Raw genomic sequence first — 15,401 nt, forward strand, 5'->3', positions numbered from 1 at the left:
CTGCTGGTCACAGTGGGCAGGAATAGTATCTTGAGCATGGAAATAGTATGCTCACTGGAGTTGGCACTCTTCTTGCCATGATTCATGGACAGTGCTTACCACTCTCATTTTTAATTTAATTTAATTTAAGAGCACATTTTTAAATGGTTGAGTCTAAAATTCCTCTAATAGGCTTTGCGTACTCATGGCAAGTCATTCCTGGCCTTGGCCTTCAGCCATATTCCACAACGGCAGATTCATGTCACCAACACATTCCTGTCACCTAGCCCTCAGCCAAATTTTTTTATGACATAGCAGCCATATCACCTAGATGGGTTAAGTCCTTACTATTGAAGAGCACTTACTTGACTCCTGTGTGTTTGTTCTTTTTATCAAAATCTCGGACCAGGTCTCCAAGTTTTCGCTTTGGCCGCTTCTTTGCAGGGGATTTCAAGTCAGCATCCTCCTTTTGATTAACATCATTATTCTAATTAAAAACAGATGTGTGTTCTAATTTCTTATAATCAGAAACAGAATGCACTACTACTTTTTAAAATCAAAGCAATAATGAAATGAATGTTCTTCTCTGATATGAAAGGAAAAGAAAAAAGAAAAAAAATGAAAATATACTCTTACCATTTCCTCAGACTGATGAGTAGAATTGTTATGTAAAGTGTTAACACTTGTTTTTTTGAATTCAGGGCATCCCTCATTTTTCCAAACACTCCACATTTCCTCTCTCTGAAAATAACACAAGTGATACTATTAATTCTCTGTCCTATCATAAATGCTAAATATCTGTGGGAAATGAAAAAAAAAAAACACACAACATTGAAATGAGCAACCTAATTGTTCAACACAGCTACTTACTTTTAAAATATGCTTCACTGTCTTGACAAACACAGGTCCATCTGGGGGTGTTTCTGCCAAGAGTATGTAAACAAGCTCTTCTGTTTTCTTTACCCATTCATGCTGCTCTTCTGTTAGTTTTTCCCTTTAACAGAATAGATATATATTAAATGTTATATATTATATGTAATGCAAGTGCTGATGATAATGAAAAATGAAAATTGACAAGTAATTATGTATATTACATTACATAAAGAATATATATGTGACTCTACTCATGCCTATAAAAATAATGAAAAAAAATTCAATGCACTTAAAAAATTACAATATTTTCCCCCTTGGTTTTTCTTTTTCACTGAAGTTAGTACAACTTGAATTTCCTGTTGTTTATGTAACAAACTTCAAATAATCTTTTCAAAACATAATCATCCTATACTTTGTCCAGATAGATCAAATGTATACTCTTAATCATATTTCAGGACATTAAACTTATTCCCTCTTTACCAATGCCATCATAATTCACTTTAGCAAAATAATTACATATAGAAGTAGTCTCCCAAAACTTACTGCTTAAACTTGATGTCTGAGGTGAGGTACTGAGCCAAAATCAAGATCTGCAGCAACACATATCGGCGGAAATTGGCATCTGAGAACTGCAGGTCAAGCAGTTTCTGGTTTGTTAAGTATTTGGCAAAGTACTGATCCACCTGAAGCAAGGAAATTTTAGAATGTTATATTTTTGGTTTACTTTAAGAACCACAAACCCTAAATTGGGTCGCAGACATTTCAAGAGCTCAATTTTATGCACCAGGAAATGTGTATTTCATTGTCATACCTCAGTCAGCAGAGAATAAAGTTATAAAATCTATTACAGTTACCCATTGTTCATTAATGAAATTTAGGATGGATTATTACATTAAAAAACATAAACACATAAAATATTTCTTATCATATATAACTTATAAATCATCAAAATGTGCATTCAAATGTATTTATAAGTATACAGATACATAAATATTAAATGACAATAACATAGTGGAGGTAACTCTGTGCTATATAATAGTGTGGTCTATGATAAAGTATGCAATACAGTAGGCCTTCCATGATAATGAATAGGACTTTAGGAGTTTAATCATTAGTGATGGGTCATGACAAATAAGCTAAGATGACTGATGTCATCAAAGATGTCTCAACTGCCAGATTGAAATCTTGCATGCACAACTGTAAGCTGGACAATTGGCCAGTGCACTAATGAATGCCTGACTTCATGTTTAGTTGAAAGAGACCTTTATATCTAGATATGAAATCTGACTGCAAAGACACTTGTATGTTTGTACAAGCAACTCACATTCTGTAAAGTATGAATCAATATCTTTTCTTTATCAAGCTCACATATATTTACTAGTTTATATGCCAATAAATATCTGGTCAAGTCATGCACACAGATACACATCTATACTGTCTCTTAAATTCTTACTTGAGGCTGCAAAGTAGAGTTTCCTTCTGCTGGAACAGGTTCTGATAATGTCCTAGAAAGACGAGCTGCAGCAGTTGCACTGCTTTGAACATTGTCCAGTTTAAAGCTCCTGAAGGCTTCCAGCACATCCCCACAGTACTATATATAATATGAAAGTAAGAAAGAAAAAAAAAATGATGTTACTCAAACAATTTGTTTACAATCCATCTCTTAGTCTAAAATTAATCTCTAATATCAACCCCTATGGGAACTTGCCATCATGAGAATTTCGGATGAAGGTTGGTGTGATAGGAATGCATTGCCATGAGTGCACAAAGCTCTTGGAGTGTGATTAGACTCAGTGGGCATTTAACCCGTTTCAGATGAATCACGTGTACCGGCGTCATAACAAACTGTTTGGTCTGCGGGGTATACACATGGCAACACGCCAGAGCACGTGGAGAAGGAAGTTCCTCTTGATGTGGCAAACTCCCACACCCATTGCCTGGCTTTAATCAGAAATCACCAGAGTTTATCACGCTCAGGGATTTCTGTTACCCACCAGTGATGAGTTAAGTAGGGGCTTTTCCATTGATAAACAAGTGTGGAATGTACCATCTGTGATGAATGACTGGAAGAGCACCAGCTCCAAGAAGGATGCTATTTCCATGCTCAGAATTATATTCCTGCCTCCCATGACTGGTGGTGCTGGTTGTCTTACAGAAAATTTAATGTTATAAAAAAAAACAAAAAAACACACAAATAACAGTGTTACTTATTGTTATTACTATTGTACTGAGTTATGGACTACCTAGAGAGATGGTATGGAATCAGTGCAGTGCAAAGAAAAGACTATTATCAATTGGATAAAAGCAAATCAAATAACAAATATAGACATTGGAAAATGGCAAAAAAGCTAAAAACGCAAAGGTGAGACATGGAGTTTTGTCTTCACACATGAGTGTTCATGTGCACCCAGCCTAAATGCTGCACACCTGGTAGAGTAGCCACTCAAGTAAGCCAAATACCAATACTTTGGGCCTTAGGATGGCAGTGAAGCATCTGGATCCAATTGGTTAAAATATCTAGATGGAGAAATCTTCATAGAAACATTCTAGTCCATTTCCTCATAACTAAATTATAATAATTTGCATACAATGGCTTATTTAGACTGTATATGCTGTAAATATTCTACCATTCAGCATGAAAAGCCTTCACCTAATCTGCTCCCTTTTATACCATACCCTTTTCCTTTACACAATTAAGAATAAGTGTAAAAGAAATCATATACCGTTGTGAACATCTTCCATGGTGCTTTTTGGAAGCACTGCACAGGATTTCTAAAGAAATCCTGCAAAGACCAGAACTTGGTGTACAGTGTATAGTCCAATTTGAGTCGTCCATCAACTCCTTTGTCGGTTCCTGCAATGAGATGTAAAATAAAATCATAAACAACAAATACATTTTCAGAAGGTACACCTAAAATGTAAAAATAACAGAAAATAAAAATGTTTTCCATACTTTCAAATAAATGTGATGCTTATTACAACTTCTTAAAAAGGTGATGAATCCAATAACTAAATCCTAATGAAGATAGATTCCTTGGTAAAGGATAAACAATTTGAATTTCTGTTAAAGAAACCATTCAATACATTATTTTCTAAGAACAATGGGTTAAAGTACACAAAACAACTGCTTCAACTGGGAGAAAAGCTAGGATCAGTGTTGTACGAAATGAAAAACTACATCCACTGATATCCAAATCAGGCTAATCTATAAGCTAACCAATTCAAGGAAACTCCCATGAGCCTCCTATGCCCAAGTCCAACCTTACCTTTCCTCACAGCAAACAACTTACCAGTGCGGTAACCCAACATAAACTATCTTGGCACATATAGAAATGCACTGTACTTTTGAAGTATTACTGACTACTTAATTTTAATTTATATCAACTACACTATAATACATATTTATTAAATATGTTTCATATCATCTTGATTACAAATACCTGTTACATCTACACATTGGATTTTACAGGCAAATTTGATCGTTTTGTTGTCACATTACTCAATGCTTGTTTCAGAAGTAAACTTTGTTTTCAGTGCTAATTGTGTTTCTAAATATTTTCCCAATATTCTAGTGAAAACAATCTCTTACTGACATTGTTACATCCTCTGGGATAACACTTCAGTGAAGTACAATAACAATGTTCCAATTGCAGAAGTTTGCCAGAGGGGTATCACTTCTCAACCACTCTTCTCTCCAATAATAAGGTAAACCCAATTTGTATCTTTAACCCATTACTGCTGGGGAAAATGAATAAAAAATTGTGAAAATGCTGTGCTACTTTTTTATATTTTTGTGAAATGTCTCTATACATAGATGGCTCTACTAGTGCTTTCAACTTTCCTTGAATTGGCGGGAAAATCGTGTTTTTACTAGTGTTATTTCTTTTATAAACATTATAATTACTATAACATTAGAAACATTTGTAACAGCATAAGATAACATTAAATATTTCCGTAAATCAATGGAAAGAGTGAACGGGTGAGACAGGCAGTACTCATAACTGGCTCACTGGTGACTTAGTACAAGTGTAGCCAGCTATGTAAAAACAATTGAACAAGTAAACTCACAGTGGGCATGGCATGTACGTACATGCCATGACCATCGGCAAGGGGTTAACTATACAGAAAATAATTATGGATGAAGCAACTGGGTAGGAAATGTGGTGACTGGGAAGGGGCTAGGCATACATGGCAACAAGGAGGGGGTCCAGGGGTGGAGCCCCCGTATAAGAAAATTCCGTGATTGAGTTCCCACCTGGGGAAATAGGATAATTGGGAGGAGGGGGGTGCAAGGGTGGAATCACCAGCTGGGGAAATATTGCAAAAGGGCAGGGATCTAGCTGGGTAAATACAGTGATTGAGATGGAGTTCAGGGTCAGAGCCCCTGTATTGCGAAATAATAACAATTTAGTGGTTGGTGTGCTTCAATTAAATTATGACTGTCTGTTTATATTTGCTTCTAAATTACCTACTCTGTGCAAAGAATGACTGGAGTTGTCATCCACTGGCAGTGTGGGATTTGAACACAAGATTGCTAAAGAAGAATGTTACCGCTGCACCACACAGCCCACAGCAAATACAGTGATTGGGAAGTGGTTTGGGGCTTTTGGTTCAAACAGTGATGTTTTTGATAGTTTGTGCATTCTGGATAGGTTCATTTGTTTGTGCAAAGCTGTGTCAGAGCTTCCATGGCTGAATCTTGGCTCAGGTTTTTATATTTTCCACTTATACATCACCTAAAGTACAATTCTTGGCTTGGATTTTTCCTTTTTCCACTTTCTTTTACTTTTTAAAATGCTTGCCCACATCTTTCACCTAAAACCCTTGATCCTCCACAGGATCCCCTTAGGTGATACCATGAGTTGGTGACTCTGATGAGTGCAGTCTTTTTGTTCATATTTATCAAACACTGTACTAACTATATATGATTATAGATTATGAATAAAGAGCTTGCTAATTATAGAAAATATAACATTTCATTAATCTCATTATCATTCTCATTACGACTTTACCCCAAAAAGGCAAAATAAAGAAGATTTTCTTTACTAATCTGCCCTGTAATGCAATATAAATTATATTCTCTGATGATTATCATAATAACTGAAATTGTCATATATAGTTCCAGACATTCATTAGCCCCTTGTATGTGTACTTGTAATGTGTACTGAAAACATACTTTAAGACTGAGAGAGCATGAAAAACATCCAGTACAGAACAGTTTTACATACCCTCATCTTCTTCCAATTCTGTCTCCACATTTGTAAAAGTAGTGACATTTTCCAGGTTGAATTCTGAGATGAGGTTCAACCCTGACCGTTCGGAGAATGGGAAAAATCTGGCCAAGAACAAAAGGATTCGTCCACAAAATACTGTGTTTTGGGAGCGAGAAAGCCTACGAAGTAGATCTGAAAATTGGAAAAAGAAAAAGAAAGTTAAATATTCTGCTCCGCATCAAATTTTTTGAACCTTAAATAGCAAGGTCTATTAAGATGATGATGACTATGATACCTTAATGTAAAAAATAATATAAATAAATAAATAAATAAATAAAATATGTATACATAAAAATATTATCAACAATAATTATAATATTATTACTGACTCATAGCCTATAGATAATGTGGGTTTCACATGTATGGCTGACTTGGGTGCAACTCTGGGTGATGCATGCATTACATTTTACAGATCATTTGTCTGCTATGCCTGGAAGATGTCAAGAACTAAAACATGACGCTCTCTTGCTAATGATGTGAACCTGTAAGTAACTGTCACTCTAGTTTACGAGATCAGTCTCCTCATGTCAACTACTCATATTGTCTTTTGGTGCTCTGCCAGTGTGACTGTCTTTAAGTATGACAGACAGAAGGGAAGTATTGAATCCATGGTGGCAGCAGTCTTGTTTATCACTACATACAATCTATTATTTCGTAAAAATAAGATTTGTGAAAATGAGTTTTTTCTTCAAATAAAAACACATTTAATATTGTACACAGTATAACATACCTCATATACTGAAATGGACTCTAATGTACATAATCATCTAGCAACTAAAATGTACATCTTGCATCTCAGAGTATGCAAAAACAAAAACAGTGATGATGATAATAAAAGATAAAAAATCACATCACTCTATAAGTGTTATGTACCAACCACATCTGAAAAAGGCCCTGGAGGGAAGCCTTGTTGGCTACACATACTCCCTGGAGCTGAGGCCAAGTAAAGCCCATATTGTCAAGAGGCGATGGGTTAATACCAATAACCACAAATAACACTTACCTTCAAAGAAACTGGGAAAAAAGAAAAGAAAAGAAAAGAAAAGAAAAGAAAAGAAAAGAAAAGAAGAAGACGACAAAAAATACAGTTACTAACCATTGCACATGCGAAGAACGCTGGTCTTGCAAGGAGCGAAGAATGTGTCTTCCTTCCATACACTGACATTACTTTCAACAAATGTAAATAATTTTTCACACTGAGTTATGGTCAGCATGTCAAAGGAATCAGAGAGGACCAAAACAGGAAGTGTTGGAAGACATAATTCATTTCTGACCAGCTCTATGCATATCTGAAATATTAAGACTTGTTTTAAAAATGTTTATTACTAGGGAAACCTCTCCTTGCAAGCAATATAAAAAGGGATATATACTTGATTATTTAAGGAGAAAAAAGAACACTGTGTAATGTAAAAAAAAAGAAAACTCAAACACTAAAGCTAAACTTCTCAAACTATTCTTGTCTTAAGAAACTAAAACTATAACTAAAAAGGATCGACAGGAATATTTAATAACGTTTATACTGTAAAACAATATTTTACTCTAATTTCTAAATTTCCTTCTTTTCTCCTACCTGAAATATGAGTAAAAATGTTCATAACAATAATAATGATGACTTCATATCACAACAAAAGAACTAGTGAACCAATCTCGTGAGATAAAAATAATACAAATCAATGGTAAGGTTCCAATATTAACCTGTTGGATCCAGGTAATTAACTACCTACATGTGTCCCAAAATCCTGGCTTGCGTGAGTGGCGACACTCATGGGTGGCTTGTAAACCCAACCCATAAAAACGTGTGTGATGTCAAGATTCCCTGCCTCCCCTTTGCCATGTTACTATCTCTTTCTGCATCATATTTTTTTTGCTTTTTTGCTATTTTCCATGATCTAATTTTCTGTAATACAACCTGCACTACTAATGATAGTGGGCAGGAATAGGATCCTAGGCATTAAGATAGTGTCCTTCCTGGTGCCAGTGCTCTTCCAACCATAGTTCATGGGTGGTACATTCCATCCTTTTACCAATGGAAATAAAGCAAGAGCCTCAACCTAAATTAAATGCCCACTGTGTCTAATGTTTGTGCACTCATGGTAAGTCATCCCTGTCTCCCCAGCCTTATGCTGAATTTTTCATGACTATAATCCTGTCATCCCAGCCTTCAATCAGATTTTTCCATGACTGCATATTCCTTTCACCTGGCCCTCAGCCAAAAATTTTCCATAACATGACATTCACGTCACCTGGATTGGGGGTGTGATTCACTTGAAACAGAAATGTTTGCTATATATGCAGCTATGATCTAAGAGTATGTAGACTGGGTATCTGTGATCTCAAACACAGAGATGCTGCAATGCCAACAAGTGCCACATCAAAGATGGAAATTTACCAAAGACAGACAAAATCCTCAAGCATGAAATGATGTCTGAGCCTGCTATACAGCTATATCAATAAGAGGCATCCAGACCTCCTCAGAAATGTGGAGATAAGGACTATATACATTAACTCACTCAGAACTTTGGCTTTCAAACTGTTGTAAAGCCATAATGTAGACTGCATGTAGTGGTGTCATAACTAACTTTGGCCACAATGAAGAGAGGGGTTTTATTCACAGCAAGTTTAATATCACCAACATGACAAAATAGAAGACAAGGGGATGGGCAAACAACCAATACCATCTGTTAAAACCACCAAGCTGGCCAATCCATCTTGTTAAATAGCCCAACCCTAGCATTAATATGTTAATTTTTGCATGAAACATCTGGATTAGACGATAGAAATAGAGATGATATATACATAACCAGAAAAATAGTAAACTTACTGATGTCACTGCTTTGATGGTGTCTATCTCTGTCAATTCTCCATTGATCACCGTCTTTGTTACGTAATTGCGGACAGCAGATTCCACACAATGTTTTGTTGTTTCACTGTGAAGAAAAATATAAATAATTAGAAGACAATGTGGAGGAGGATCAGGCAGCTTCTGTACTACATTACCACCCACACATTACAAAAGGACTGATTATCTTATATGGAAATTTCTAATATGACAGTGGAAAACACCATGTCCTTTTATCAAGTACAGTTAACAAAGCAACCGTATCGCCCTCACATCCAATACTCCTAATAGTGATGTTCTAATATTCTTAGAGTTCTAGCACCGTCCCCTATGGTAAAGAATCATAATCTATACTTCTTCTGGACTATGTTAAAATATAAATACAAACATGTATATGTGTATAAGCATGTACAAGACAACCAGAATAAACTGTAATCAATCACAACTGGTTTGATATAGATGTGTTGACAGCTATAAGCAGTGACTTGAACTATATATTGACTATATTGTTTTTAGTAAATATAAAAACAATTCAAATTGTAATTCATACAAAATATTGCCTTATACAGGAACCACAATGGCACTGACATGTGTGCAGTGTGGAAGTCTTGAACTCTGCTGTAACTACAGTAATGAATCAGTCACTATATTGTCTAATACAGGGGGTTATGCCCCCTGTGACTCCCCTCCTCCCCAACCCCCGCCCAGGAAAACAAAGAACCCACTACATATTCATGGCAGGAGAGAGCAGGACAGACTCAGCATCGCAAGCTGGTTGACTCTGCCCTGCTGTGGGTAGAGTGAGAATTCCACAGTGTGTGCATAAGAACTCCCACAACACTAGTCAATAAACATCATAATATGTTACTGTAAATATAGTCTAACTAATTTGCAGAAGTGAAGGATAACAACAGAATCACATAATATAGTCATAATAATGACATTCTGTTACCAAAGACATACTACCATTACACAAAAAGATGGATTGTATTGCTAATTACTGTCTCTGTTGGATAGTTATCTTTGATATATTGGTACTATTTTGACAATACCCAGAACAACAAAGTTAAGAAAATGAAAAATATGAAATTATATCAATATAGTCATGATCATGATAATAATAATGAAAATATTAAAAATAAATAATGATAATAAAATGCAAGCATTTTACAAATCAATTTTCTTTGAAAGTAGAGCCACCTTTTAACAAAAACAATAACCTGGCATTCTATTTATCTACACTGCAGACAACACACAATCATGAACATAACAAACATAGATAAAGATGGTTTAATTTCTCTTGTGTTAATGTATTATGTGAAATGATATCAGTCACAATGTGTTTCTCACTATCAAACAGCAACAGGCATTGAGTTGGGTAATTTTTTAAACAGTTTTACATCTCTTTATCCTAAAATAATCAATTAAAATTATCAAGCACACATTATACAATCTGAGTAAATCATTTAACTATGAAAACATGCTTTTACTGACAAAATTTCAATCTGATATTACTTTTCTATGATAACCTTTTCCTCCCTCATTACCCAATGGCTTGGGAGGCCCTACAGAAAGTAGGGTTTTAAGGAGAGGGGGCTCTGCAAATAATACAGAACGCACTTGATTTCTTTCTAATGTAAGACTAATTTTTTCATATAAAAATGTAACCTAAGTTATTTTCTTATTATTCATAATGGTGTACTGTGTGCATAATGAACACAGTTGTCTCCAGGCAGTGAAATTTCTATTATCAAATATACTCGGGAATTAATTAAAATGTTTAATTGAATTTGGAAGTCATTACACAGGTATTTAAACACCCTGGACCAATCCATGACACATGCTATTTTCAGTTGCAAGCCATATACAGTTTTCAACACCAATACTTTTGAGTATCCAGTTTATGACAGGTAGTTTTGTGCAGCACTGTTCAAGAATGTAGCTGCCCACTTACAGTAGATAAAAAATAAACTTTTTCTTAACTCAAATAATGCTGAGACGACAAAAATAGACTGCATGAACAATGTGATTTTAGTTTACTAAGTTTGATTACAAAAAATATAATACTGACAATTATTAAAACATATAATGCAAAATTTGACCAACATTAATATATCTTATAACAATTATGAATTGTTTCACGTCAAGCTTGTATAATGGTGTAAAAATATGGAAATTTTATTAATTCATAGTACTGTACTGCCTTTGGTCTCAATGGAAGTTCTTTACTGTGAACAAGCCCACTAGCTGCAAAAGTTGCAAAATTTATCCAATAATCTGTTACTTTGGCTGGGCATGCTCTTTGTGCACTGGCCGCGGGAAGGGTTGAGGGAGGGCTCTGCCTCACAACACCTACTTGGCAAACATTGTCTTCACCTTGGTATGCACAGCAAGATAGAGCTGAAACTCAAGAGCACCATGTGGATTTCAGTTGTGAGTTGTGCCTTCCACAATATCTTACATTTATTTGTGGCATTACCATTAGTGACTGCAGAGTATTTCTTGTACCAGATACTGTAACTTTACAAGAATAGCATCTTCAGTTTGCCTAAGCTTAGTAACATCTTTTGAAAAACATGTTACATGGGCAGATTTTCATGTGTGTCAAGTCATAACCCCTGCCTCTGGACCCTCTCCTGATCGCCAGGTTTCCGTACTGGGGGCTGTGCCCCTGAACCCCTTTCCCTATCGCCCCCCCACCTCCCCGACTCACTCCTGATCACCATGTTTCCCTACTGACGGCTCTGCCCCCATATCCCCTAGCTTGGGATGGTAAATACCAAAAAACCTTCCTAACCCAGGGATTGTGGCAATTCAGTAAGTGTTTCAATTTCAATCCCTGTATTGTTTTGTGAAATACATCATGGTCAAATTTTGTTATCAGTGCAGGTCTGCTTACCTCATTTTCAACACCAGAAATTGATAAAACACATCAATCTAAAACATTAAGTTATCTCAGCAAATTAATAATAAAGGAGATAATATCTCTTATTATTTGCTATGTTTTCCAATTATGAGCCGGGGGTTGGGTCACAGTCATGTTACGTTTGTGTTACTGAGGGTTTCTCTTGCTTTTAGTTTGGCTATATTTTGCCATGCATATGAGGTGAAGATTTGTTATTCCAGGTGGGGGAAAGGGAGCAGCACCCCCCTTAAAAAGGGTGAAACCCCCTGTTAAGAGAAATGTGAGAAACTTTGTTTGCTGGTTTGTTGGTTCCCCAAAATCATTGAAATGGTGACTTGCAGTTGAAACGAAGGTCAAAAACATGTGAAATCACCTAGAAAAATATATGTTTTGCATGGAATGGCCACCTGCACTTTTCTAGAAAAAATTATCTAAATCACACCACCAACAAAACATTTCACTGGTTCATTACAATCTCTACACAAGTTTGAATATTATGCTTGACCACAGCAACATGACTTGTGTACCCAATGTCATTGGCAAATTGCAAATTATTGCACTATGCAGCAACATCACTAAATTTTATGGAGCATAAGATGTGAATGGGTCAAAGGAATTAACTAAATCATTGAAATGTAATGTTATTTTATATCATTTGGAGGAAAAGTATGGTTTATCCATGTGAAATTACAAGTAAATAAATAGTAGCATATGTACTACTTTCCTGAGCGCCATCTTCTGAGTTGCATGGTTTGACTTATCTCCAAGTGAAAAATTTCTGCACCTTTATTTTAGTATTCTGGCATAAGCATGTCTTTCCGTACTTCAAATTGGACTTCCTTAATGCATTTGTGACAGTATTAGAAATCTCTCAGCAACATAGACTTCAGTGACTTCTGGCAACCATCCTACCGTTGGGAGTGGGAGTCTGCTACATGCAGCGGAACTTCCCACACGACACGCTCTTGCGCATCACCATGCGTATAGCAGTATCCGGCAGATTAAGTGGTTTGTCATGACAGAGATACACGTGGCCTGGCAGTAATAGTTTCATTAGTCTGAATGTTGTTCTTCCACTTTAGTAGCATTTCATATCTATTTACTAAAATTTCATGTCTTCTGTATTATCTGAAATATATACACTTAATGATTCAAGAAATAATATGCATTTGGAGAGAATAATATCAGAAATAAGGAAAACAGGCCATGACAGATGCTGTACAGAGGCCAAGTCCACAGTGAAAGTGTGGGGGCAAAGTCCCTAGATTATGAAGATTCTTGGTTTGTACAATGATATTTACAGATTCCTAGGAGTACCCCCAAGTTGGAATAAGGACTTAGTCTCAGAGGAGTGCAGTCACTTTGTCAACAACCTCCAGGAATGTTCTTGTAATAAAAATCCAGCAGTGTTATGGTCTTTGCTATGAAAGTTTACAACTTTGAATCTCACCAGCACATGTATGTAGGTTTGCACGAGAGAATTGAGTCACTTCAGTCACACATTTACTTTTTTGTTAAAGCAGCTCTGCAGATTGTTCTTCGTAATTTCGTCATATTATGAATGTTTCATCATATTCTATGTGTGATAAGACAAAGCTTGACAGAGAAATGTGAAATTAAATTTTGTTTCATTTTCCGAACAGACAAAAAGACTAATATATGTTGTTGGAAAAAGTAAACTTACTTGATTTTTGATGAGAAGATGTCGGTAATAGATTGGGCATCATTATTCTCAATGCAATGAGGTAATGTGGACTGTACTTTCGTAAAAACTCGATGAAAAGTCAGTCCTGAATCTGCCATTGTTTACAAGCTTTCCGGGGACGACGATGCAGTAGATAATAAGATTTCTTCTGTGTCTATTTAAAACACCACTTAACGCAGCTTATTCTGATTTCAATATAGACTTGGTATTTTGATTGATTTTAATTTATAACAGTTCAGCGTGTTCATTCTTGCTTATTAGGATCCATGATTTATAATGCGGAATAAATCTGTTATGTCTAATATTGTGGTCTGTAGAAGAAAATGAATGTAAGTTACATGGGTAACTTTTATAAAAAAAAAAAAAAAACATAATGAAACTATAAACGAAATGGAATTGGTAACAATGAAAAAAACACTATAATATATGAATTGCAGTTTATTTAATGTACATTTTTGCCTTGCATTATATCTAAGTCCTTTACTTTTTGGTACGATACATCACTTAGCAATAGTGTTTGATCGCTCAAGGCCGTTGAGAGCACAGCTGCCCCCCCCCCCCCCCCCCCGTGGATCTAGGCACTGTGCACGTCATTCCAAGTGCATGGCGGTATTATCAAAGGCTATACACATTAAATACGCAGAGTTGAATATGATCTAACACCTTGATCTAGTTCGTTATAGCAACGCTACAAAGTTCTTTAAAAATATGTAGTAATCGCAATAAGGGATTATTTTCGTAGGTCCTGTACAATGCCCATCCCTTTTCTTTTGACGGTCCTATACATGTAGATTGAAGGCAAGGTACAGATTTGATTAATGTGTACTTTCTGGTGAGGACCACGTTAGTAACATAATATACATGCTAGGGTCATCTTGACCCACGCTTGACTGCTCCTAGTAAATGAGAAGGATATAAATGGAACTGGGCCATTAATTAATAGTTCAAAAGGTATTGAATGAAACCAGTAACAGAATTTTCTAGTAAATATTTTTAAAGTTCACTGAGTTATAGCGTTAATATTCTTCGGTGCACTATTAAACAATTTTGAACCATTAACGAACCTTGATATTGCCCTTTTTCCAATTACGCCGGCTCCGCGTGGTGACTGCCGCTCCCCTTAAAGAAGCCTATGCCTTTTATAAATATTTTCTTCTTTGATACCTGTGCGTTATGTGGCGTTGCGGGGCGAAGCGATCGCGGTTTGGGATGGTTCGCTTGTTTGTTTTCAAGGTTTGATCATTTATAGAGAGAAATGATACCCCTCCCTTGGGATAATTCAATTCAATTCATTATTTATTATTATTATTATTATTATCATTATTATTATTATTATTATTATTACTGTTATTGTTATTATTATTATTATTATTATTGTTATTATTATTATTATTGTTATTATTATTATCATTATTATTATTTTATTATTATTATTATTATTATTATTATTATTATTATTATTGCTGGACTTTTGGGAAGAAGTTTAGAAAATATATTTATGAAAGTGTAGACGTGGTATCAAGATGAAATCATCAGTAACATATTACAAGGTATTTCAAGGTATAATGAGATAATAATATTTTTTATAGGTTAAATGGTCTATATGTACAATAATTACTTCATTGGCTGGCCGACCTGCTTACAGTGGTTCTTGGTACGATTACCGCCATTCTGGGATTCCCATCAGTGGCAATCAGCTAGTGATTCTTGGAAAACTTGATCTTGTAAATTTCATCCGTCATTTCTTTATATTCATTTTCGATTATATTCGCATTCTTTTCCTGGGCTACTACCGGTTTGTTATTTAGTTGTTTTTGCATAAATATA

At 35.4% G+C, this 15,401-nt stretch overlaps 1 protein-coding gene across 2 annotated transcripts in view; it reads right to left on the reverse strand.

Annotated features, from left to right (window-relative positions):
* The window catches only part of LOC125044053 (THO complex subunit 1-like), a 22,374-nt gene extending 8,520 nt beyond the window's left edge, over positions 1 to 13,854 (reverse strand). Inside the window, exons 1-10 of one of the 2 annotated variants that reach the window (XM_047640501.1) lie at positions 13,554 to 13,854; positions 8,947 to 9,052; positions 7,222 to 7,414; positions 6,081 to 6,257; positions 3,576 to 3,706; positions 2,306 to 2,443; positions 1,396 to 1,535; positions 850 to 973; positions 616 to 720; positions 345 to 466 (exon numbers count right to left, since the gene is read on the reverse strand). In XM_047640501.1, coding sequence (XP_047496457.1) covers positions 345 to 466; positions 616 to 720; positions 850 to 973; positions 1,396 to 1,535; positions 2,306 to 2,443; positions 3,576 to 3,706; positions 6,081 to 6,257; positions 7,222 to 7,414; positions 8,947 to 9,052; positions 13,554 to 13,672 — 1,355 coding nt within the window. In that variant the 5' untranslated portion in view covers positions 13,673 to 13,854. The remainder of the gene's footprint in view (positions 1 to 344; positions 467 to 615; positions 721 to 849; positions 974 to 1,395; positions 1,536 to 2,305; positions 2,444 to 3,575; positions 3,707 to 6,080; positions 6,258 to 7,221; positions 7,415 to 8,946; positions 9,053 to 13,553) is intronic. The other variant, XM_047640509.1, reaches the window with a different exon arrangement.
* Between the last annotated feature and the right edge of the window lie 1,547 nt (positions 13,855 to 15,401).

The sequence above is a fragment of the Penaeus chinensis genome, chromosome 3 (assembly GCF_019202785.1).
Source record: "Penaeus chinensis breed Huanghai No. 1 chromosome 3, ASM1920278v2, whole genome shotgun sequence".
NCBI lineage: Eukaryota > Metazoa > Arthropoda > Malacostraca > Decapoda > Penaeidae > Penaeus > Penaeus chinensis.